Source organism: Haliotis rubra, unplaced genomic scaffold (genome assembly GCF_003918875.1).
Source record: "Haliotis rubra isolate DU_JTF1 unplaced genomic scaffold, ASM391887v1 Scf33, whole genome shotgun sequence".
NCBI classification, from domain to species: domain Eukaryota; kingdom Metazoa; phylum Mollusca; class Gastropoda; order Lepetellida; family Haliotidae; genus Haliotis; species Haliotis rubra.
Window position 1 is genome coordinate 3003319 of NW_025767002.1, and position 23824 is coordinate 3027142.

Consider the following 23824-nt stretch of genomic DNA (forward strand, 5'->3'; position numbering starts at 1 on the left):
AGATTCCAATGAACTTACCCAAAACATGTTATTTACATATCACTTGTGTCATATATTCATGAATCCTCTATTTGACAGCAAGGGAAACTGACAGAAGCCGTGGAAATCCTCCTTGGTTTGGAAAAACAAACAAGAACAGTGAGTACAGATTAACTAGCATCATCATTAACAACGAGTTACAGATTGTATTGGCAGATGATGCTAATCTAGAAGGGTACAATGTGTGAAGCCCATTTCTGATGTCCCCCGCCGTGATGTTGCTGGAATATTGCTAAAAGCGGCGTAAAACCAAACTCAGTCAGTCAGTCAGTCAGTGCTAATCTAGATAACCATCAGTCGATGTAATATGACAGTTGAATAATATCGTTTGTATTCCTCATTTAGGGTATGTGAATTTGAAGTTGTATGTAACTAGAAATATGATTTTTTTTATGGCCCTGTATATGGCACAAACCTAAAGGATAGACACACAATGCAATTTTGTAAAAATAAAATGAAAATGTACATATATGGGATTTCCAAAACCATTTCCATGTTTTCATAAGTGCACATGAACAATAAACTGAAGTAACCAGATTCAAATTCCATTATTTACAGTCTCCGTTATGAAAGACATGAAGGTCATTAAAGTTTGAAACAATATTACTCGCCGTGCTCAATTACTCATTCCATTCTAACCCATGAAGGTCCGGGTTAGAATGTGCCTTCAGTAACCCATGCTTGTCGTAAGAGGTGACTAACAGGATCGGGTGGTCAGGCTCGCTGACTGGGTTGACACATGTCATCACTGCCATATAACTGGAATATTGCTGAGTGCAGCATAAGACTAAACTCACTCACTCACTCATTCCATTCTACTGTATCAGCCATGCAACCTTTCAAAAAGTATCTTTGACCAATTAACTAAACCAGGTGTAAACCATTTATTCATCTGTCAATGTGTAAATTGTAATTCAATATGTTTTGAGCAAAATCAACATGTTCAACTGCAGCATATATGAGACAGGTGTAGTGTCTGGAGGTATCTGTTTCCAGTCATTTCATTAATTTTCAACGAAGCAGGAATGTAGACCAGCAAGTCAGTCTTTCTAATGTTTTAAATACATTCTGAAAGCTGGTACAATTTCAGGGAATTTTGAAGGGATTTACATTCTGCTGAATAGTGTGTCCAGGATAGCCCAGATGTATTAAATGTGTGGAACAGAAGCAGAAAAACGAGTCTGTTATCTCAACAGAGGCACTATGATGTTCACTGTGCCGAATAATTAACAACAAAATATTTCATTTTTTACCATACCTTACAGTACAATGCAACTTGTCATTACTTTGCCAACCAAATATTCCCTGCAAGGGCACTAGAAATTGGTTTTGTAAGTCAAGGTGAAACCCTGTTTGGCTGTTATATTTTGTTAGCACTTTTCAGGCTAGATAACAGGGTACATGTTTCAGATTAAATTTTAAATTTTTCATCTCTGATTTTGATTGGTTGGTTGTTGTTTAATACTGCATTCAACATTGTTCTTAGCTATATGATGGTATTCTGTCAATAATCAAGACTGGGCTAGAATATCCATTGATTAACAGCATGAGTATTGATCTATACATTTGTGATACGATGACAATGTCAACCAAATCAGCAAGCCTGACCACCCGATCCCATTAGTCACTTCTTACGACAAGCATGGGTTGCTGAAGACCAATTCCAACTTGGGTTTCATTCTGAAAATGAGGTAAATGTGTAAGACCTCCCCCTTGCTAACATCTGGTGATGTAACCAAGATAACCGAAAACTGTTCAAGGTAGTGTCAATCCCTAGTAACCATGGTAACTCAACATGCTCCAATTGATTGACAATGCAGTCTCCATGAAGCTATGGATGTGGAGGGATTATTATGATGCAAGTTGTTACAGCAGATTATTAATCAGGATAGTGATGTCGTAATTACTTGCTTAATGAGAGAAGGTGACCCCATTGGTTTGGGTCAATAGGTTGAATAATCCTTTGCAATTTGTCAGTCAACCCATCATTCTGGATAGTTAATATGATGTAATTGTCATAATTATTGGGCAGGAAATATGTAACATATCCATACTTCATTGAAACTGTAATTATATATTGTACTTGTTGTATGATGAAGAAAGTGCTTACTTACTGTATATGTCATAATAAGCATCATCATCACTTGAATTATTCAAGGGACACTTATTAAAACAATACACAGTAAGTTGATGTTGTTATGTTGATGAAACTAAAGTTTCCTTGATAATAGTTACCTGTACTGCAATCTCTGATTTTAGCCACTTGTCTTGTGTCCATTTACTCCTGAGAGGGTACGTAAGTCCCGAAACATTTAAAGTCAATCTCAACTTACCAGATTCTTTAAACGTAGTATATTTGTGCTTTTAACTTATGGCTAAATTCCACTACAATCGCCATCGTCTGAAGGGATGGTGTAAATCCAGCTAGGGTCCATGCAGGTAGCAAAAGTAATGTAAGTCCGCATGGTTCCTAGTATGGTGATCTACCTTCAGTTGTTGGCGATCTTTAGCGTTTTTTTATTCTGTATTGTCATTTATAGGTAAAATATTTTAGATTTAATTACTAGTCTCAAATTTATTCCTGTGATAATCTAGTTGTGTTACTGTCCTTCGTCGACAGGTGTTTTATAATGTAATTATGTTTATTGTTAATTTATAACTTTTTAAGTCACAACATGGCTGAAATATTGCCGATGTGACTATAAATTTTTACTCACTCACTCACTCTTGTGTCCATTTAACATGTTTAAAGTCAGACTGGCATGAGGCAATTAAAGGTTTCTGCCCTTCTCATGCTTATGTTTTCTATGAAAATGTTTTTGAAATATCTGTGATATACACTAAAAAATTGTCATTACTTTTTGGTCTTATAACACATCTACAGGGGTGCTTATAAATATTTCATAAAAAATTGGTCAGGGAGTACTTATTGGAGAATCGTGCTATATATTTAAGAGTCTGAAAGTAATTTTGGAATGTGTGTAAGGTAATCCTATTTTCGGCAGAGACTGCAAAAGTGTATGTATATGATGATGATGATGAGGTCGATGATCATGATTCTCTTATGTACCTTTGTTTTGCGATCTGTAAATCCTGGGCTAAAATTGGTCTTCACCAAGCATTGCTTGTTGTACATGTTGTATAAATACTGTTCAAGGTGTCATCATACTGAAGATCTGGGGTAGATTAGGTCTTCAGTAACCCATGCTTGCCACAAAAGGCGACTATGCTTGTCGTAAGAGGCGACTAACGGGATCAGGTGGTTAGGCCCGCTGACTCGGTTCACACATGTCATCGTATCCCAATTGCATAGATCGATGCTCATACTGTTGATCACTGGATTGTCTGGTCCAGACTCGATCATTTACAGACCCCTGCCATATAGCTGGAATATTGCTGAGTGTGGTGTAAAACAACAAACAAACCAACAAACAAAACCTTTGTTTTGCAATCTCAATAAACATGAATGTCCGTTCATGTCAGCTGGTTGCCATAGTAACATAGTAAACATATCTAAATAGACGTTGGTGATATTTAAGGACATGTCATTTCTGTAGGCCGGTGTTCATCTTATGATATCAGTCCTGACAAGAGTTGGTTGCCAGATCAATAGGGGATAGATAGCCACTGATCCAGCCTTTTCAATAAGAAGTGATGCCACCAAACCTGTTGTTTACTTTATAAGGTTGTGTTTGTTGCTGTGTACTTTGTAACAAGTTATTATAATTTAGGATCAGTCAGTCAGTCAAGATATAATATTCAGAGGTACAGATAAGCTGCTGCGTAAACCAACGTTTCAATTTAAATATGTTTTTACAATTAATGGAAAATGCCAAAATACCGAATTGAGTTTGAGTGAGATGAGTACAATGTATTTGGTTACTCAAAGGAAAATTAGGATACCCAATTGAGATGAACACAAGCGAGTACATTACTCAATGACCCAAAAAATTATCTGTAGCTCTGACATTGTTCAGGCTTGCCTCACCTAGCTACATTGCTGTTCAGTCTACTATTCATTTTTTATTGTAGAAATGAGCAGTGTATGTTTCTATACACATAGTTTCTACCTGGAGTTAACAATAACAGTGGAGTCTAGCTTATCCAGACCGCCATTATCCAGAAACCTCACTTACTGGGTGATATGTATGTGAAATGATATGCATCCTACATAAAATGCTTCATTTATCCAGAAATCCTGTTCCTGGATTTGGACAATCATTTTCATATAATTTCAATTACCAACAGTGCTAAATGCACAATATTTTGCCCCACTTACGGGACAGCGAACATGTTTGACAGTGTTTGTTTTGCGATTCATCACTGACAGTGTCTGACATAAAAAGGGAGGGTTGTGGTGTTGAATTCTGAAATTAAGTTAACTTCACACTTAATATGTAAGGGCCAAGTAAAGATTTTTGTCCATTGAAGAGTTGTGTCTCCTGGTTGGTTAAACATGGTTGTGTTCGAGCATGATTGTCATAAGTGGGGTTGATTCTTACATTGTCCGTATTGTCAGTACCATATCTGTGTTCACTGGTTTCACCAAAGTAGTAATGGTTTGACCTGAAAACTTGTGTTTTTTCCCTCCTACAATAATCTTCCACAGTAATATTACTTAAATACTGTTCATAGCGATGTGAAACCAAACTGTCACTCTAGCGGATAATGTTTTTGTTTCTGATTCTGACATGATGTTAGCACCCTTGATATACAAGTGCAGAATTTCAGTTATAAATTTACAAAACAATTTGACAACCCATTAGATAATAGTTTTGGTTTGGTTTGTTGTTTTACACCACACTCAGCAATATTGCAGCTATATGGCGGCGGTCTGAAAATAATCAAGGAATTAGATAATAATCAGTGTGGCATGTTTTGTTAAGACCTGATTCAATAGTTACATATTTTTATTTCCAGGCGTCGGACACCCATTCCACTGGACGGATCCTGGTTGCAGTCGTCAAACTTTCATTTGAGGCCAAAAACTGGGATGCTTTGAACGAAAACATTGTGCTGCTCACCAAGAAGAGAGGACAGATCAAACAGGTAGCTTGGCTGACCCAGCAACTCTGACTCTACCAACATGTTACAGTGTATTCTACTTCAGAGAAGATGAACATTGGATATTTTCAAATACCTATAGTCAATCTCTTATGCCTGGTGTGTACTGTGAAAACAATCCTTCCAAATGAAGCAGCTGCTCAGTAACTTGTTCTGAAGAGTATGGTTTGTCTGATACCACAAAGCATATGTTATGTACATGTTCCATCTGACAAGCTACCAATTATATATAGTGATTTACTTAAATATTAACTTGGGTAATTTTCAAGTGTATCAGTTATCCTAGTGGTTTAAGGTACAATAATCAGAACTGCAACACTTGATGTGCCAGAAACCAAATATGTGGGTTTAAATCCCAGATTTGCCCCGATTCTGGTTGTATCACTAATAGTGTAAACGTCTAAAACTGTAGTGTTGGTCCTCCCTCCCATATTGATATGATGTGAAGCCCATTTCTGGTGTCCCCCCACGGTGATATTGCTGGATTAATGCTAAAAGCGGCATGTAACTAAACTCACTCACTCATATTGATATGATGTGAAGCCCATTTCTGGTGTCCCCCCACCGTGATATTGCTGGAATAATGCTAAAAGCTGCGTGTAACTAAACTCACTCACTCACTCACTCATATTGATATGATGTGAAGCCCATTTCTGGTGTCCCCCCACCGTGATATTGCTGAATTAATGCTAAAAGCTGCATGTAACTAAACTCACTCACTCATATTGATATGATGTGAAGCCCATTTCTGGTGTCCCCCCAACGTGATATTGCTGAATAATGCTAAAAGCTGCGTGTAACTAAACTCACTCACTCACTCATATTGATATGATGTGAAGCCCATTTCTGATATTGTGGAATAATCCTGCGTGTAACTAAACTCACTCACTGATGATGTGAAGCCCATTTCTGGTGACGTGATATTGCTGGAATAATGCTAAAAGCTGCGTGTAACTAAACTCACTCACTCATATTGATATGATGTGAAGCCCATTTCTGGTGTCCCCCCACCGTGATATTGCTGGAATAATGCTAAAAGTGGCGTGTAACTAAACTCACTCACTCACTCATATTGATATGATGTGAAGCCCATTTCTGGTGCCCCCCCCGCGGTGATATTGCTGGAATAATGCTAAAAGCGGCGTGTAACTAAACTCACTCACTCATATTGATATGATGTGAAGCCCATTTCTGGTGTCCCCCCACCGTGATATTGCTGGAATAATGCTAAAAGCTGCGTGTAACTAAACTCACTCACTCATATTGATATGATGTGAAGCCCATTTCTGGTGTCCCCCCACCGTGATATTGCTGGAATAATGCTAAAAGCTGAATGTAACTAAACTCACTCACTCATATTGATATGATGTGAAGCCCATTTCTGGTGTCCCCCCACCATGATATTGCTGGAATAATGCTAAAAGCAGAATGTAACTAAACTCACTCACTCATATTGATATGATTGGGGTGGTGGGTTAGCCGAGTGGTTAAAGCGTTCGCTCATCACAAAGAAAACCCAGGTTCAATTCCTCACATTCCCCACTCACCCATCCACTAACTCACAAGCCCACCTATCCTCTCACTCACTTGCTCACTATTACGGATGTCGTTGTTTCCTCATCAGGCAGTGACAAAGATGATCCAAGAGGCTTGCACCTATGTTGAGAAGACTCCCAACTTAGAAGTCAAGCTGAAGCTCATTGATACACTTCGCACTGTCACAGCTGGCAAGGTAAGTAGTACCTAGGGTGAAAATTATTATGCTGAAAGAAGGTTTTGTGTTTGATGACACAGAGCACCAGATATTTATGTAAAATGGGCAAACTAAATCACCAATACCCAATTAACATTGAGTTTCCTTTGTACAAATACACAGTGAGAAATCTGATTGTCCAGTAGCATGAATAGTGTAACACAATGTAAGTATTATCTAAAGTTGCTTTCTAAACAGTTGGACACCAGTTCTTAACCATCTCGATTTGAATAATTCAGTGTTGACTGGAGAAAACACAAATACTCCCTCAATAGTACACCCTTCAATTCCAGACCCCACACTGCTCAGAAATGGGTATACAGAATATTTGCAACAAAATAAATGCACATCCTTTATAATATTCAGTCAAGAACTGGTTGTTTAGATTCATATCCAAGATATGGAAATCAGATATTCTGCTCTTAATCCTTTCCTATCTTCATACAAGAATTTAGAAGCCTAAACACTGATTGGCTGATAAGAAAATACAACTGATTGGGCCTCCCACAAATTGTTCAGCAGATCTCTCATGTGTACAGCTGAAACACTGTAGTCTTGTAATTAGTACCTGATGCATTTAGGTATCTCACAGATGAAGTTGCTCTAGAATTACATCAATCAACATAGTTTAGACTTGTGCCCCGTGAAAAAAGCAAAACATTTCCATTTCCCGTGGGCGATGTCTGTCTTTTCAAATCACATAAGGATTTTGTGAGAGATCTGACTGCTTCCAAATTGTTAAGCAATTAATTGACTTGTTTGAATCTGTTTTAATTAGTTAATTGCATTGCATGTGCTTGACTCTGTTGATAGATATATGTGGAAATTGAAAGAGCTCGCTTGACACGTACTTTGGCAAAGATAAAGGAAGATGCTGGGAAGATTGCAGAAGCTGCCAATATTCTGCAGGAACTACAGGTATGTCTGGGAACACATCCAGGTAATGCTGGCGATCCAAACTCACTGAAAATTGCATTCTCCTGTGTATAAGGTCAAAATATTCCCATGATAACTCCAACAACATATACTATTCAAATGTCATATAAAAGTTATACAATGTATGATTAAAAGTACTCACATTTGTGTTGCCATACGGAGAGATTTGCAGACAGCCAAGTGACCATGTGGATAGCACAGTGAATCAGCCTTTGCATGAAGATTTTGTGCAAGGGTTAGGTCATGTGACCATCAATAATGAAAATGAGGCTATATATTTACTAATTAAATTTACAAAAGTTTTGCCATTACGCTGGATTTGAACCCTAGCTCTTTGGATCACAAGTCTAATGTGTTAACCACTAGGCCACCGTACAATACACTCATTCATGCCTGGTTTAACAATGCTTAACATTACTGAATATAACATAACTTGTATTTAGCATTAACACACCCGGCCCGTTAAACACACCTAGGGTGTTTAAGACAAAACAATACAATAATGCGGAATACCTAACTGGTCTTGACAACACTTAATACCTGAGATAATCAACTTATTCTGCAGCAGGTACGAGCAATACTAGTTTGTGAATTGGCCTTCGGAGATCTGAACCTCTTGTCTTGAGGGTCACACTTCTGACAAAGCCACGACTGTCGGGTTCAGTGTCCACAACGCGAGCCATGAGCCAAGCATTCCTGGGGGAGGTTATCGTCCTTGACCAGAACAATATCGTTTACCTTGAAGTTCCTTTTGGAGCTTGCCATTTCTGGCGTTTCTGAAGTGTTAAAGGTACTCCTTTCTCCATCTACTCCAGAAAAGCTCTGCCAAGTACTGTACCGCGTCTCCATCGGCGTATGCATGAGACATCAGATGCCTGAAATACTCCAGGTGGTGGAATGTACGCACTGGATCTTACCATCAGCAAATGGTTGGGTGTCAATGGTTCTACATCTGGACGGATCACTGGACATTGTTGTCAGAGGCCTAGAATTCAAAATCGACTCAACTTCACACAGGAGTGTTCTATACAGCTCATCATCAAGAAGCGTTGACTGTATTCTTGGAGAAGCGGGTTGAGAACACCACGGACAGACCGTGTATCAGCCTTTCCCATACACCTCCCATATGACTGGCTGAAGGTGGGTTGAACTTCCAGATGATGTTCAGTTTCAACAAGTAATTGTGAACTTCAGACTGGTCGATTTCATCAAGTGCATGACAAAGTTCCTTGGCTCCACTAGTGAAGTTTGTGCCGTTGTCACAAGAGATCTCTTTCACTGCTCCTCTGCGGGCGATAAAACGTCTAAGAGCATTAATAAAGGAGTCTGTATTTAAGGAGTTGGCAGTCTCTATGTGAACAGCTCTGCTAACCATGCAAGTAAACAGGACACCATACCGTTTTACTTCCTTGCGTCCTTCTCTGACGGTGTGAGGGCCAAAACAATCTAGTCCAGTGCAGGTGAATGGTGGAGATGGCTGTACCCTGTTGGTGGGAGATCGGACATAATCTGCTGACGGTGGACATCTTTAATCTCCTACAAAGTACACATTTGTTCAAAATACTTCTGACAGCAGAATTAGCGTTTGTAATCCAAAATTCCTCTCTTAGTGCAGACAGGACATGGTTTCTACCAGCATGACCTAGTCTCGTGTACATCACGAACAATCAGATCGGATAGAGGAGACTTACGTGGCAATAGGACAGGATGCTTCATGGTGTCGCTGATGTTGGCATTGCTCAAAGCGACCTCCAACTCTGAGTAAACCATCCACAAAGCATGGGCAGAGATTGCGGACAGGACTACTTCTTGGTAGTACAGTGGGGTCGATAACCCATTTCTGTGTTCTTAGAGAGGATTGCGATTTCTGAGCCATACTCCATGTGCTGAACAAAGGAAAGAATACTCTTCTCGGTCTATGAGTTCTTGAAGTGACAAAAGAGTTATTTGAGGGCTTTCCTTTTGAGACTTGCTTTTCAGAAAGTTGAAGAACCTGCGATAGATTGCGACTGCTCTTTTCAGTCTGTACCAGGATGAGTAATAATTGAGGAGTTTACTAACAACATCTCCAGGGAATCCAGCTGTCTCATTCAACGTTGACATCACAGCAGCTTCAATTGTTTTCTGAGGTTCGAAATTGATTTTGAATCAGGCATTCTCAAGAACTTTTGGACCATTGAACCATTCAATGGATTTCAGGAACTGTGAGCAGCTAGATCCTCGAGATGCAATGTCAGCTGGGTTGGTTTGGAATCGACATACTTCCACTGTTCTGGTGTACTGAAGTCCCTGATAAGCTTCCACTCGGTTGGCGGCATTTAACACTGGAAATCTGTTCTTTTCACTCTTGAATATACTGCAGAACAGTTGTTGAATCTGTGTAGTAGGTGACACGGTCAATGTTTACATCCAGTTCCCATGAGGAGAAATTGTCCTATTTTCACAGACACAGTAGCAGCTGTCAGTTCTAATCTGGGAATAGTCAGGGTTTTCAAAGGAGCCAGTCAGAGCTTTGCCCAGGAGAAGTGTTGTGTGGATGTTTCCATTTATGTCAAAAAAGCCTAATGTATGCAGAGCAACCATATCCTGTGGAGCTAGCATCAGAGAAGATATGTAACTGTTGAGACAATACATCACCAAAATCAGGAGGCTTCAGACATCTTCTAACAGTTAGACCTTTGAGCATTTTGACTTCCTGGAGCCAATTTGTCCATCTGCCTCGCGAACTCCATACCGATGTTGTCATCCCAGCCTAGATCCTTGTCCTTACACAAGTCTTGAAGGATTCTTTAGCAGGCAGCAGCACCGGTGCGCGACGAGACCTAGAGGGTCATACAAGGAGGACACCATGGACAGAATTCCTCGTCCTAAAGTAAGCGGCTTCTCTGGCAAGTCAACCGTGTTACTTGAAGCAATCCAGCTTGGTATCCCACTGAAGCCCCAGTGCTCTCTCCATGGGAATATCATCTCGACTGAGGTCAGCGGCTTGAATCTCCTTGGAGGGCGATGTTCTTGAGGAATGGAGGACAGGACCATCTTGCTGCTGCTTGTAAACTTTGTCAAGTTGAATCCACCATCCGCACATGCAAGCTTTACATTCTTTATCAAGTCACTAGCACACTCATCAGACTCCACAGATTTCAAGCAGTCAGTCGACATAGAAATTGCGTTCTATCGTTTGTGCAACCTGGTGCGTCATAGTTAGATCTGGACTTGGCTCCTGTGCTTTTCAGGGCATAATTGGCAACAGTGGGAGAGGATACAGTTCGAGAAAGTGTGCACAGTCATGCGGTACTCCTTCAGCTCACTATGAACATTACCATCAGGCCACCACAGAAACCGTGTAGATAGTCCTGGTGCTCCCGTGGAACCTTGACTTGATGAAACATGGCCTCTACATCTCCCATGAAGGCAACTTGGTCTGTTCTGAAGCGAGCTAAAACACCAATGAGAGAATTGGCAAGATCGGGGCCTGTAGAAGAACATCATTGATTGATAAACCTCCATACTTGGCTACAGTCAAAGACCACTCTGATCTTGTTCAGCTTTTTGGATGATACACTCCATGGTGTGGCAGATACCAGGCAGCGTCCAGGTTGGCAAGTAATCTCGTTTGCAGGAATTTCAATGGCATAACCCTTTGCCAGCAGTGTATCCATGAATGCAACATAATCTTTATGATACTGTGCATTGCTCATCATCTTTTTCTTTTGCCAAAGTACCCTTTTTACAGCTTGCTCCCTGTTTGATGGCATATTTAAATCGTTACGAAAAGGAAGAGGAATTTCATAATGCCCATCTACGAACCTCAATTTTTCCTCGGTCTCCTTTATAAATCTTTGATCTTCAATGGAATAGCCTCGTTCACCAGGGACTTTCCCAACATCAGCCTCGTTAAAGTCTAGTTCAAACAACTTCAGCACAGTGTCAGGGGTGATGCATTCTGATACCTTCTCATGTTCCTTTAGAGCAACCATGTTGCATACAACTGATTTGTCTTCCAAATTACACTTGACCTGAAGAGGGCCATTTACTGTCCAACCAAGTTTGTACTTCACAGCAAAGGTCCATTGCCAGATGATGGGGTGACTTCAAGAGGTCGAAGACCATCTGAACAGTTACTGCCGATAAGAAGGCCAATATTCAGGTCTGGTCGATACAGCGGCATCATTTCAGCAACATTCTTGAGGCCTGGTAGTTGCATCAAAGCATCCGATTTAGGAATACTGTCGTGACCGACAGGCATTACATCTTTACAAAATAATGGTGGCAAACTAACAAACTGTCTATCAGAGAGGTCGGAGATCACAATATCTGATACCACTGTTGTGTTGATGAGGTCTGTTCCGTTCATCGTTTGCAACCTCAGCAGCGTTGGTGTTGACTTTGCTTGAAGTTCATCCTTGAGTTCTTCTGTGATAAAGCATCCTGTGCTGCCGTTGTCCAACATGGCGTCACGTTTGCACAACCCTATAAGCCTCCATTCTGTCGGACGTTAACAGGAAGTATAGGTTGAAGCACAGTCTCTTTAACCTTGAATCGTTGATTGTCACAGAGCGTAGCTCCAGTGATGACATTAGACTTCGCCAGTGGATGACTTCTCTTTTGAAACATAGTCCGGTTGCCCCTGTCTTGATTGAAAATTGTAATCATGTAAAGCAGTAGGATGGCGTTTGCCACAGTGTTTACAAAGTTCTTTTTTCATGCAACCCTTTGAAATGTGGTTAAGTCCATAACAACTGTAACACCGGTTACTCTCCTTCAAATACTCTCGTCTTTCAGAAAGTGTCTTTTGTAGAAATAACTTGCAGTCGTCAAGATCGTGAGACTGTTTACAGTGGAAGCAAGAGATGCCTTTGCTTTTACTTTGTGATTCACTTCCGATATGAGTAGCGAAACTTGTGGATTGAGACTTGTTTGATTGTTTATACTTATCAGAGAACCTATCCTTACGACTTGTATCATCATGTTTGGAGAGCAGTGCCTGTTTACTGTAGATAGGTTCATTTGCAGATCTTGCAGAGAAGTCGATGAAGTCAGCGAGATGCTTGAACTCCACTTCCTCCTGCCCATTCAGTTTCATAGTAAATGCTTAGCGATCCCTCCACCTGCTTTGGAGATGCGCCCGGGGAGCTTCAAAACAACACACTGCATGTTTGGTGCATGATTAAGGACAATCATATGAGAAATACCTCTCATTACATGATAACACTTTGTCAGAAGAATAGAGAATTGCTTGAGTCCTACGTTGTCCTCATTCTTAAGATTAGGCCAAGTCACGAATCTTGTTCATATAAGCTGTCGAGATTCTATAAGGATCACCATACTCTTTGCAAAGCAGGTTTCTTGCAGCAGCATACCCTGCTAAAGGATCCATATGAAGACAACCAGATATAAGATCTTTGGGCTCACCTTGAAGTTGTTGATCGAGGTAGTAAAGTCTATCTGCCTCACTTGGCGTATGTGGAGCAATCCTGGCATCGAGCGCCATGAGGAAGGCTGAAAACTCTGTCGGGTCTCCTGTGAACTTGGGCACTTCCGGTTTGGGAAGAAACATAGCATGGGACATCTGTCTTTGTGTCTCTAGAACAGCATGGTTAAACAATGAGGACTGATTATCAACAGCAATACTAGCACCTGGATTTTGAGAGGTATGATTCAATGAGCTCTGATTTACTGGCAAAAAGTCTGCTGCAGAAGGGTTAATTTTCTGTTGACTGATCTGATTGTACTGTGACGACGGAGTCGTGACAGATCTTAATGTGACAGTGGGATCACCTAGACCTTGACCTTGACCTGCAGCATCTGCCTCAGAGTACACCTTCTCTTTCGCCGCTGTCTTAGCAATCTTGGTATCAAGCTCCACTTCTTTCAGCTTCATCTCAGCCTGGGCACGAGCTTGGAACATGGACTTCTCTGCAAGAAGCTCTGCAAGTTTCGCTTTTTCATGAGTATGTGAAGATTTAACTGAACTTGATTTACCAGAACGGTGTGAATATTTAGACTTAGAAGATCTATTAGTACTCACTGAACCTTTCTGTGGCGCAGATTCATGTAACTCATTAGCCATTTCTCTCTCTGCACATAGGACCCAGCTTACTACTTGAGTCTCTGAAGCACAGGAATGATGATTCCTTCTCATTCGAACTCTCTCTCACCAAAGCTCTATCTTCTTCCTCAAGTTGACTGCAATACAAATCTACACATGATTTATAATATATCAACAAATCATTAAAGTTGTCAAGACCAGATTTCACTAAATGCAAGTTGTCAATGTTTTCTTTCAAACGATCAAGTTCATTTTACTCTTAGTACATGCTGATAAAGAAGAAACAGTCTTATTTCTCAAAACTCTCAAATGTTCAATTCTGCCTTTTTCTGTAACAGTTCTGTTTTGGCGTAACTGCATCCCAATATTTGTCGACACTCTCGGTGTTCTCACTATCACCGACACCACCACTGTCAGTGTTCACATCACCAACTGTGGGCGTTGTTTGCCCCTCAGAAGAATGACGGCGTGACCATTCCTCGGCTGTAGAGGTGACTATCATCATCAACGTTGCCCTGTGACGCCATGCCTCACCCTTGAACCTTGAGCACTCGGACGTTTTACACCGTTACACGGTGGTGTAAAACTTGCAAGGATATCAGCAGCCACTGCTAAACGTTGGATGCTACTGACCACCCATGTAACACTTGACTGTCTGCAAATTTTCTTAAACAAATGTAGATGCAAGAACACAACTTCGAAAACTTCGCGCCGACAGGGATTTATTAATGTTACGATTTTCGGTAGTCGGTGACAAGTCATTGGCTTATTATCGTTGACATGACTCGGTCCATCGATGAGGTTTAAGAAACTAAAAGAAACAAAATGATTCTTTTAGCTAATACATCAATTACAGCATTTAAATATAACTTTTCTGAATTTTCAAATATAGGATTTCATAATTATCAAATATAGCTATTCAAAATTGTTAGGTAAAATGTTTGAAGATTGTCCGACAACGCATTTGAGTAACATGCTTCAATAGCAGCTTTCTATCAAAATACACAATAATAATGGTCAAAATATTCCCATGATAACTCCAACAACATATACTATTCAAATGTCATATAAAGTTATACAATGTATGATTAAAAGTACTCACATTTGTGTTGCCATACGGAGAGATTTGCAGACAGCCAAGTGACCATGTGGATAGCACAGTGAATCAGCCTTTGCATGAAGATTTTGTGCAAGGGTTAGGTCATGTGACCATCAATAATGAAAATGAGGCTATATATTTACTAATTAAATTTACAAAAGTTTTGCCATTACGCTGGATTTGAACCCTAGCTCTTTGGATCACAAGTCTAATGTGTTAACCACTAGGCCACCGTACAATACACTCATTCATGCCTGGTTTAACAATGCTTAACATTACTGAATATAACATAACTTGTATTTAGCATTAACAGGGGGGGGGGGACTGTATGGATGTCATCTTCTATAATATGAGGGAGTTTCAGAGTATATTCTTACTCCTTCATCAGGTGAAGAAGACAAAGAAGCAGATAACTATATAAGTCGAGTGTAACAACACTGACTGACTGACTGAGTATGGTTTTACGCCGTTTTTAGCAATATTCCAACAATATCACGGCGGGGGACACCAGAAATGGGCTTCACAAATTGTACCCATGTGGGGAATCGAACCCGGGCCTCCGGCATGACGGGCGAACGCTTTAACCACTAGGCTACCCCACCGCCCTACATGTGTAACAACAACAGTGATAGGTGACAACAGTGGGCACTTAACAAACAAGCCAGGAGTGTTTGATGTTTAATACCACACTTAGCAATATTCAGTTATGTGTAAGTAATTGAGTCTTGACCAAACAATCCAGTGATCAACAGTATGAGCATCGTTCAATGCAATTGGGATACGATGACATGTGTCAACCAAGTCAGCGAGCCTGACCACCCGATCCTGTTAGTCGCCTCTTACGACAAGCATGGGTTGCTGAAGACCAATTCTAACCCGGATCGTCAAGGGTAAAGCCAGGAGGAATTTCTCAAGAATTACTCTTGCAGCATAGAAAATGGTTTGTTAATGATAATCTATACAATCACCGAAATAATCTTAGATACACAGTCAAATATCATCTTCTAAAATGCCAAACAAGCATCTAATCTTAGATACTTTGGGGCTTTTTGTTTTGTTTTTTATTCTTCTCCGTTTTGCAAGCAACTTGTCACAGTGGCTGTCACAGATTCACACATCCCAAAACAGGATTTTCCCAGAAGCCAACATGAACATCGGGAATAGTTTAGTTGATAATAATATCAACAGCTTGTACTGGCTTTGAGTGACAAGGTATTAAAGCAGTTGCTTCCTAGATCACCGTGACTCTCGTATCCTTTTTCTAGCTATTTCCACCTCTTTTTACACTACTAGAGAACTGGAATTATAGATTAAGTGCCTTTGTGTCAGTCACATGATATAGTTGGTTATGAGACTTCTTAAGTCCAAATCCCCTGTCATTCGAATGGAGTTTTTCCCATTATCTCTGTATGGTCATGCTTACCACAGTCTGACATTTTATTAAATTTCATTATATAAACATCGTTTCAGGTGGAGACGTTTGGCTCTATGGATAAGAAAGAAAAGGTGGAGTTTATTCTGGAGCAGATGCGTCTTTGTCTGGCCAAGAAGGATTATATTCGCACACAAATCATCAGCAAAAAAATCAACACCAAATTCTTTGATGACGATGGGACCACCGTAAGCATTAGCCCATGTTTCCTTTCTTAACTGAAAAATACTCAGTCTAGTCATTCCATTGATGTTAGTAGTGCTAAGGTATCAGTGTGTCATATATTAATGATGGTTTCTTTCATTGATTGACAAGATTGTTTAGTTGTTTTTTGTTGTTGTTTTTGTTTTTTTGTGTGTTCTAATTAGAAGCTGTACATTGCACATCATCACTGCCTTGAAACTTTTGCAGTATAAAACCTGACTGAAAATATCAAATTTATATAATAAAGATTTTGCTTTTGTGCAATTCCATGTAGAAATAATATCTCAATAAATTTTGGAGGAGATCATTCAAAGAAAATTAGCTGTCAACAATGGCTTGTTCTGTGTGTTTGTGTTTAGAAGCATGGAGTTGTTCATGCCATAAGCCTTTTTGTTTGTTTGGCCTAATTCATTTACTCATAAACCAGTATGATTAAGGTAGGTGACTATGCTGTCAAACACAACTTCAGTCATGACTTAGTTTTCTGACACTGTCCAGGATCTAAAGCTGAAGTTCTACCAGCTGATGATTGAGCTCGATGAACAAGAAGGATCGTACTTGTCCATCTGTAAACATTACCGAGCTATCTATGACACCAGTGAAGTGAAGGAGAGCAAAGACAAGATGAAGGAGGTGAGTCGTAAGAGGAGTCTTAATGGCTCGGGTGCTCTAGCTCGGTTACTTTGTCGATTGCTTGAATATTGGTGTTAAACAACAAACAGATGTAATGCTGTGACATCTTCCTGGCTTGTCATAAGAGACAACTACCTCGTTAGGATGAGAAAGCCACAATAACTCGGTACGCCTAGTGGCTGCAAGAGTAGCATACTCCCCAGGGAGTTGAGATTGATAATACGATGTGCCGTTGAGATTGACGTCCAATGATCGAGGGGAAAAGTACCAGCGCCTTGAGCATGCACTAGTTGCCTGGATATGTGCGCTATATAAATATCCTATAATAAAAAAAAAAATAATAATAATAACTAACAGGATGAGATGGTCAGGCACACTGACTAGGTTAATGCATGTCGTATCTCAGTTGTGTAGATCCGTGCTCATGATGTCAATCACTGGACTGTCTGATGTCCATGATTCAGTGTGCAATCATCTTGCTGGAATATTGCTGGTGTTAAACAACAAACAAAGGGAGCTGTTGACGTGTGTCAACCAAGTCAACTAGCCTGACCACCTGATCCCGTTAGTTGCCTCTTCACGACAAGCATGGGTTACTGAAGATCAATATTCTAACCTGGATCTTTACAGGTATCAACCAAAAAAGATTGTTTTAAAATATGATCAAAGTATTTAAGTGAGACAATTCTGTATGGCAATCTCTGGTGTCACTGTGTCACCTGATCGCATACTCAGATTAGTGGCGCTGATTAACTCTTTCCATACCGACGTAAAATGTTCACAGCTACACATGTATCCTAAGGGGCGTGATATCATGTCGAGGCATCTACAACCATTGCATACGCCCAGATTTTTGCAGTTGTAGCCTCTGAATTCGATGGGCCGAGATATTACGATCAGATTGTTTACAATGTTTCCATACAAGGGACGTGGTAACTCTTCTACTCATACTAAACATATTTCACAGTTGTCTAGCCGTGTATCCTCGTCCTACGAATGCAATTCGTGTACTGTGTGACAGTGTATAGTTTTAGGATTTACTTGATTATCTCCCGTGATCAAAACACCTTGACATTCGGTGATCACTGGCGTTAAAATGGCAAGGCAAGTTCTATCTGCCATTTGATGTCCAGGAATTGGGCTTTGGGTTTGACGTTTGATTGTTAGCAATGTTCTTTGACTGTTGACTGTTCTTATAGTTGTTACCACAGGTAACACTCGTTTCATCGTTCTTTGGATTTGGATGTCATGACTCTATAATTTTAAGTGTTCTTCCACCCAGTGTAGTCACTGGATTGAAAGAAATTATCACAAACATCACAATACTGTGTTGTTCAATTATGTTTCTCCTTTCACAAACAAACTGCATTTCCAATATTTCTGTGCTAAACGACCTAATATTTTCTCTTTGGGCCTGAAATATTTTAATGAAAGTGAATAAATATGTTTTGAAAATAAATTCAGTTTATATTGATTTTGATGTTCTGTTGCTCATGAATGGTCCTTGTCAACGTTGCAACCATGGAGACGTGAGATCACGTCCCTCGTATGTAAGTGTCATGTTGCTAATAATAGACTCGTATAGAAGGGTTGTGACCCTTCAGAGGTGATATCTCGTCCTTCGAATGGAGAGAGTTAAGATGTGTCCCCATCCTTACCGTATCAATGAGACCAGTCACAGCGGACCCTGTGGTAGACTTCAGGGATTTTGTCAGATTTACTACCACCTGGAAAAAAAATTATACAATATTTCACTACAAGGGCCTTAAGTAGTGAATTTCAGTGATAAAATTCAAGTCACTCCCCTATATTCTAAGACAAGCAAAAGTCACATGAATTTTACTTTTTATTATTTTACTGATTCAGACACCTGAGCTGGAAGATTACTTTTTACAACAGTTTTGAAAACAGAAATCCTTTTCTTGCCCCATAATACTTTGTGAAAGACTTTCCAGATCTATAATTCAAGTCCTTTAAAAGATATGCTTACAAATTCTTGGCCTTGTCTTTGCACATTATCCTTTGTCAAAATATTTTCAAGGCACTGTTAACTATTCCAGTTAGTTACAATTCCCTTCTGACCTCAATATAAGGGGGAGTGAATATTGCAAGCTTCTGTATTGTTTCAGTGAAATTCAAACACGAAACGTATCAACTTCGTAGTATGTAATACCTCAGAAGGGTCCCAATCAAAACATTGATCAAGTGCTGAATACACCATGTAAATTTTTGTAATCATGTTTCTGAAGATACTTTACACAGGGTTGGTTGTTTGTTTTACGCTGCAATCAACAGTATTCCAGCTATATGGCAGCGGTCTGTAAATAATCAAGTCTGGACCAGACAATCCAGTGATCAACAGCATGAGCATCGATCTACACAATTAGGATACAATGAAATATGTCAACCAAGTCAGTGAGCTTGACCACCCGATCCTATTAGTCACCTCTTACTACAAGCATGGGTGGCTGAAGAACATTTCTAAACTTGATCTTCACGGGTCTTTACATTGGAGGTGACAGAGAGAGCTAGAGATAAATAACTCCTTCACACAATACTCGAGTGCTTTATCAAAGATGTATTTTCCCCAGGGAGCTGAGAATGAAAATGAAATGCATACTGGACTGTTAACCAGTGGCAACAATAGTAATCATCCTTTCCCAGAACCGAGTCTCATCCTCAGTAATTGTCTGTTATCTTGATTATGATCATTATTATCATGCTTTGTGAAACAACTCACCTCTTTCACCAAATCATTGCGCCGAGAATTGAAGGTGGTTTGTGAAGCATTTAAATTGGCAACAAGGTCTACTGTAAGGTTCTGAAAAACAGAAGATAAGCATATTCATGTCACTGCAAGTGCTTATTTGTTATTTAGGAGATAAACATCATGTGTTGGCGAATATCCGGGTGTTATTGAGTATTTGAAGCACAGGAATTCATTTGCAACCGGCGGCGTAAGCCGGAGGTTTCAAATGAAATATTCCCGTGCTTCAAATACCCAATAACACCCGGAAATTTGCCAACACATTATGTTTATCGACATTGTAAACACAAAAGTAAACCAAAAGGTGACATCGAGTACGGGTACAGCAGTGAAATGTCATCAGCCAGACATTTCGGCTGTCTCCCATGGTAGTATCTGGAACTGCTCATTTGTGACGTCATTCGGACTTTACGTCACAATATGATTTTAATGACGTCATCACAGCTGACGACGTAACAATACAATGGTGTGAGCGATGTTTGTATGTATTAATATGCAGAGAATTTCCGGGAATCAAATACCATTTGATCACGTTTTTCAACCAATCAGATTAAAGAACACAGTGACTTTTGGTTTACAATTATGAACACACATGCTTCTTCACCATCTCAATTCTATTATCCTTTGGAAAAATGTAAATATTGAATACCATTACTCTTTACAACATTCATTGAATATAATGATTATTAAAAAATTAAACTCATTGTTTTAAATTCTTGTTAAGAAAGTGATTGAATTTCTTTAACATGCACATACTCCTATATTCGTGTTAGTCTTCAGGGATTCAAGGGCCCTCTTCAGGTTGTTCTGAAAGAAGAAGTAATCTTACTGGATGAAAGTTATTGACTCATGCTGCAGTATCATATAGACACTGTTTGTTTCTTTGTATAGTGAGTTTAGTTTTACACCTCTTTTAGCAATATTCCAGCAATATCACATCAGGGAACACCAGAAATGGGATTCACGCATTGTATTGGGGATTCAAACCCAGATCTTTGGCATGAAAAGCGAACGCCTTAACCACTAGGCTACCCCACTGCCTCAGGTGTGAGACGTTTACCACTTTGGTGAAACCCTTGAACTCAGATACAGTGCAGACAAATCTAGAAACAAATTTTGAGATTTCCTGAGTCATTACCATTGCAGTTCCTGAAAAGATTTACAACTACTTTTAAGAAATTCTTGATGATCTTTTGAAGCACTGGGTTTCCTCACTCTGTATCTGGGACATCAGCCCATCAAGGGTGTAGTATCAAGGTCTTCAATATATTCTTGCCATGAGTTCACAGTTGTAGATGCAACATGTGATATATCCCCAGGTTATAAGATACACGGACAAGTCTATCCTGAATTTGAAGTGTGTTAATATACATGGATCCCAGAATGCATGGCTATATCCCATTGACACAGTTACTGAGAGGAGAACAAGTATATTATACAAACCACATTCGATGTCATATTTTGAACATAATCAGTATCCAGTTGCTTCAAAGCTTGAGCATTGGCACGAAGCACTCTTTGAAGAGCCTGAAATATGAATATCAAGAGTCAGTTCAAACACAAACAAAATTTCAAAGTTATTTTCACTCAACTCGTTCACTGAAACGGATTGGGGTAATGGTCGTAATATACTGTTATTTTGACTAAACTCTCTATACATGGGTACTCTCATGGACACTAAGAAAGTGTAATCCCAAATATAACATATGCTACATTTTACCACTTTCTAAATTGCATTGTGAAATTATGAAAACTTGTCATCATGAAGTCAAAACCATGCAATGTTTCCTTCTTTTGTTTTCCATATTTTTTACCCATTTGAAGAGTTTGTTGTTTAACTGAACACAGCAATATCACAGCTATACAACAGTTCCCCGGACCAGACAATCCAGTGACTGAGACTAAAACAAAGTCAGAGTCTGACCTCTTGAGTGAGTAAGTGAGAGAGTTTAGTTTTACGCTGCCTCAACAATATTCCAGCTATATGGCAGCAGTCTGTAAATAATCAAGTATGTGTGACACAAAGACATGTGGCGACTAAGCCAGCAAGCCTGACCACCCGATCCCATTAGTTGCCTCTTATGACAAGCATGGGTTACTGAAGATCAATTCTAACCTGGATCTTCACGGGTCCTGAAATCTTGAACCACTAAGGTGTTTTTATAACTAGCAAAGGTTGTTGTTGATGTATTCTAACCCTGAAACCTCACGGTACCAAATTTCTTTAAATACATTATTAACTCATGAAAATAATTATCTCATGCTTTGCAAGAACATTTTGATTCTAAAAACTGAAAATGTCCGCTACTCACTGCATCAGAAGACACTGTCTTTGCAGCCGCCTCCAACGCTTCAGCAGCCTCGGTCAGGTTAGTCCCTGTTAGTTTCTTACCAGTCTATAATGTAATAAAACATACATGAGAAATGTTCAGAGAAACATCAGGACTGATCTACTGAAGCAAGAACTGTATACCATTATCCATTTTGTACCAAAATATTCTAAACACACACCAAACAAAACATTTACTCCTCCAACATGTTTGTCGGATCAAGTAGCGTCCTGGTAAAGACAGAATTTTAAAAAAATGCTGAACAGATCGTAAGACTAAGCAAAAAATGTTTCATTTAAAGGGCAGATGCATGAAGAAAAGTTAATGGATGTTCCATCTGACTTCAGCATCCTGCAAGCTGGTTCATTAAAGTTTGACAATACACATCCGGATCTAGAGGCCACACTGACGTAAATTTGAGTTTACAAATATATTCTGCCAGATTTTCATGATTATAGGAAAGTTAAATGTTGAATGATTACATAATTCAATATGTGAATATTTCTGGCTGTGATTTATGATTCATGATACAGTTAAAGGTTGTGACTTCACCAGAGTAAGTTATTAGGTAATCCTATGATACTGACGGTAAATGATTTCAGATTTCAAGAAAACTGAAAAAGCAGAGAAAGAATCATTGTACAGTCTAGAACAAGAGAGAAACATTCTTTAGAACATGCAGGTTCATTTTCCCAACTACGTTCATGCAATGGAGGACAATGAAATATATTAATAACAATGGTATCATAGATGGGAACTGACATTCAGATGATGCTGATGATGATTTGTTGATGAGCGAGTTCAATATGATGAGTGAGTGAGTGAGTTTAGTTTTACGCAGCACTCAGCAATATTCCAGCTATATGGCAGCGGTCTGTAAATAATCGAGTCTGGACCAGACAATCCGGTGATCAACAGCATGAGCATCGTACTGCACATTTGGGATACGATGATATGTGTCAACCAAATCAGCGAGCCTGACCACCCGATCCCGTTAGTCAGCCTCTTACGACAAGCATAGTCGCCTTTTGTGGCAAGCATGGGTTACTGAAGACCTATTCTACCCCAGATCTTCACGGGTTGAGTTCAGTATGATGACACCTTGAACAGTATTTCATCATACTGCATGTCAGCTTGATGTGGGAGAATAGCCAGAAGTGATGAAGGTCCTTGACGTTGGATCCTACTTTTGTGAAGCCTACAGGATACTGATAAACCAAGAACCATAACCCTGGCAAATACGGAATTCAAACCATAATAGGAGACATGCATACCTAAGGGACATAACTCTGTGAATGCACACAGCAAAACCTAATTCATTAGCATAAGTATAAAGACTCTTTGCTTTGTTTGTTGTTGAACGCCACGCTCAGCAATATTAGAGCTATATGGCGATGGTCAGTAAATATTTGAGTCTGGACCAGACAATCCAGTGATCAACATCATGAGCATCAAACAAAAGGGACATGATGACGTGTCAACCAAGTCAGCGAGCTGACCACCAGGTCCTGTTAGTTG

The 23824-nt window shown here is 39.6% G+C and overlaps 1 protein-coding gene across 1 annotated transcript in view; it reads right to left on the bottom strand.

Moving 5' to 3' along the window:
* Window positions 1–4277: 4277 nt before the first annotated feature.
* LOC124284110 (prominin-1-like) overlaps window positions 4278–23824 on the bottom strand; it is a 28487-nt gene continuing 8940 nt past the window's right edge. Inside the window, exons 8-14 of the mRNA XM_046720170.1 lie at window positions 22289–22372; window positions 21420–21503; window positions 20733–20783; window positions 19950–20030; window positions 18866–18936; window positions 4473–4482; window positions 4278–4286 (exon numbers count right to left, since the gene is read on the bottom strand). Of these exons, the coding sequence (XP_046576126.1) occupies window positions 4278–4286; window positions 4473–4482; window positions 18866–18936; window positions 19950–20030; window positions 20733–20783; window positions 21420–21503; window positions 22289–22372 (390 nt within the window). The remainder of the gene's footprint in view (window positions 4287–4472; window positions 4483–18865; window positions 18937–19949; window positions 20031–20732; window positions 20784–21419; window positions 21504–22288; window positions 22373–23824) is intronic.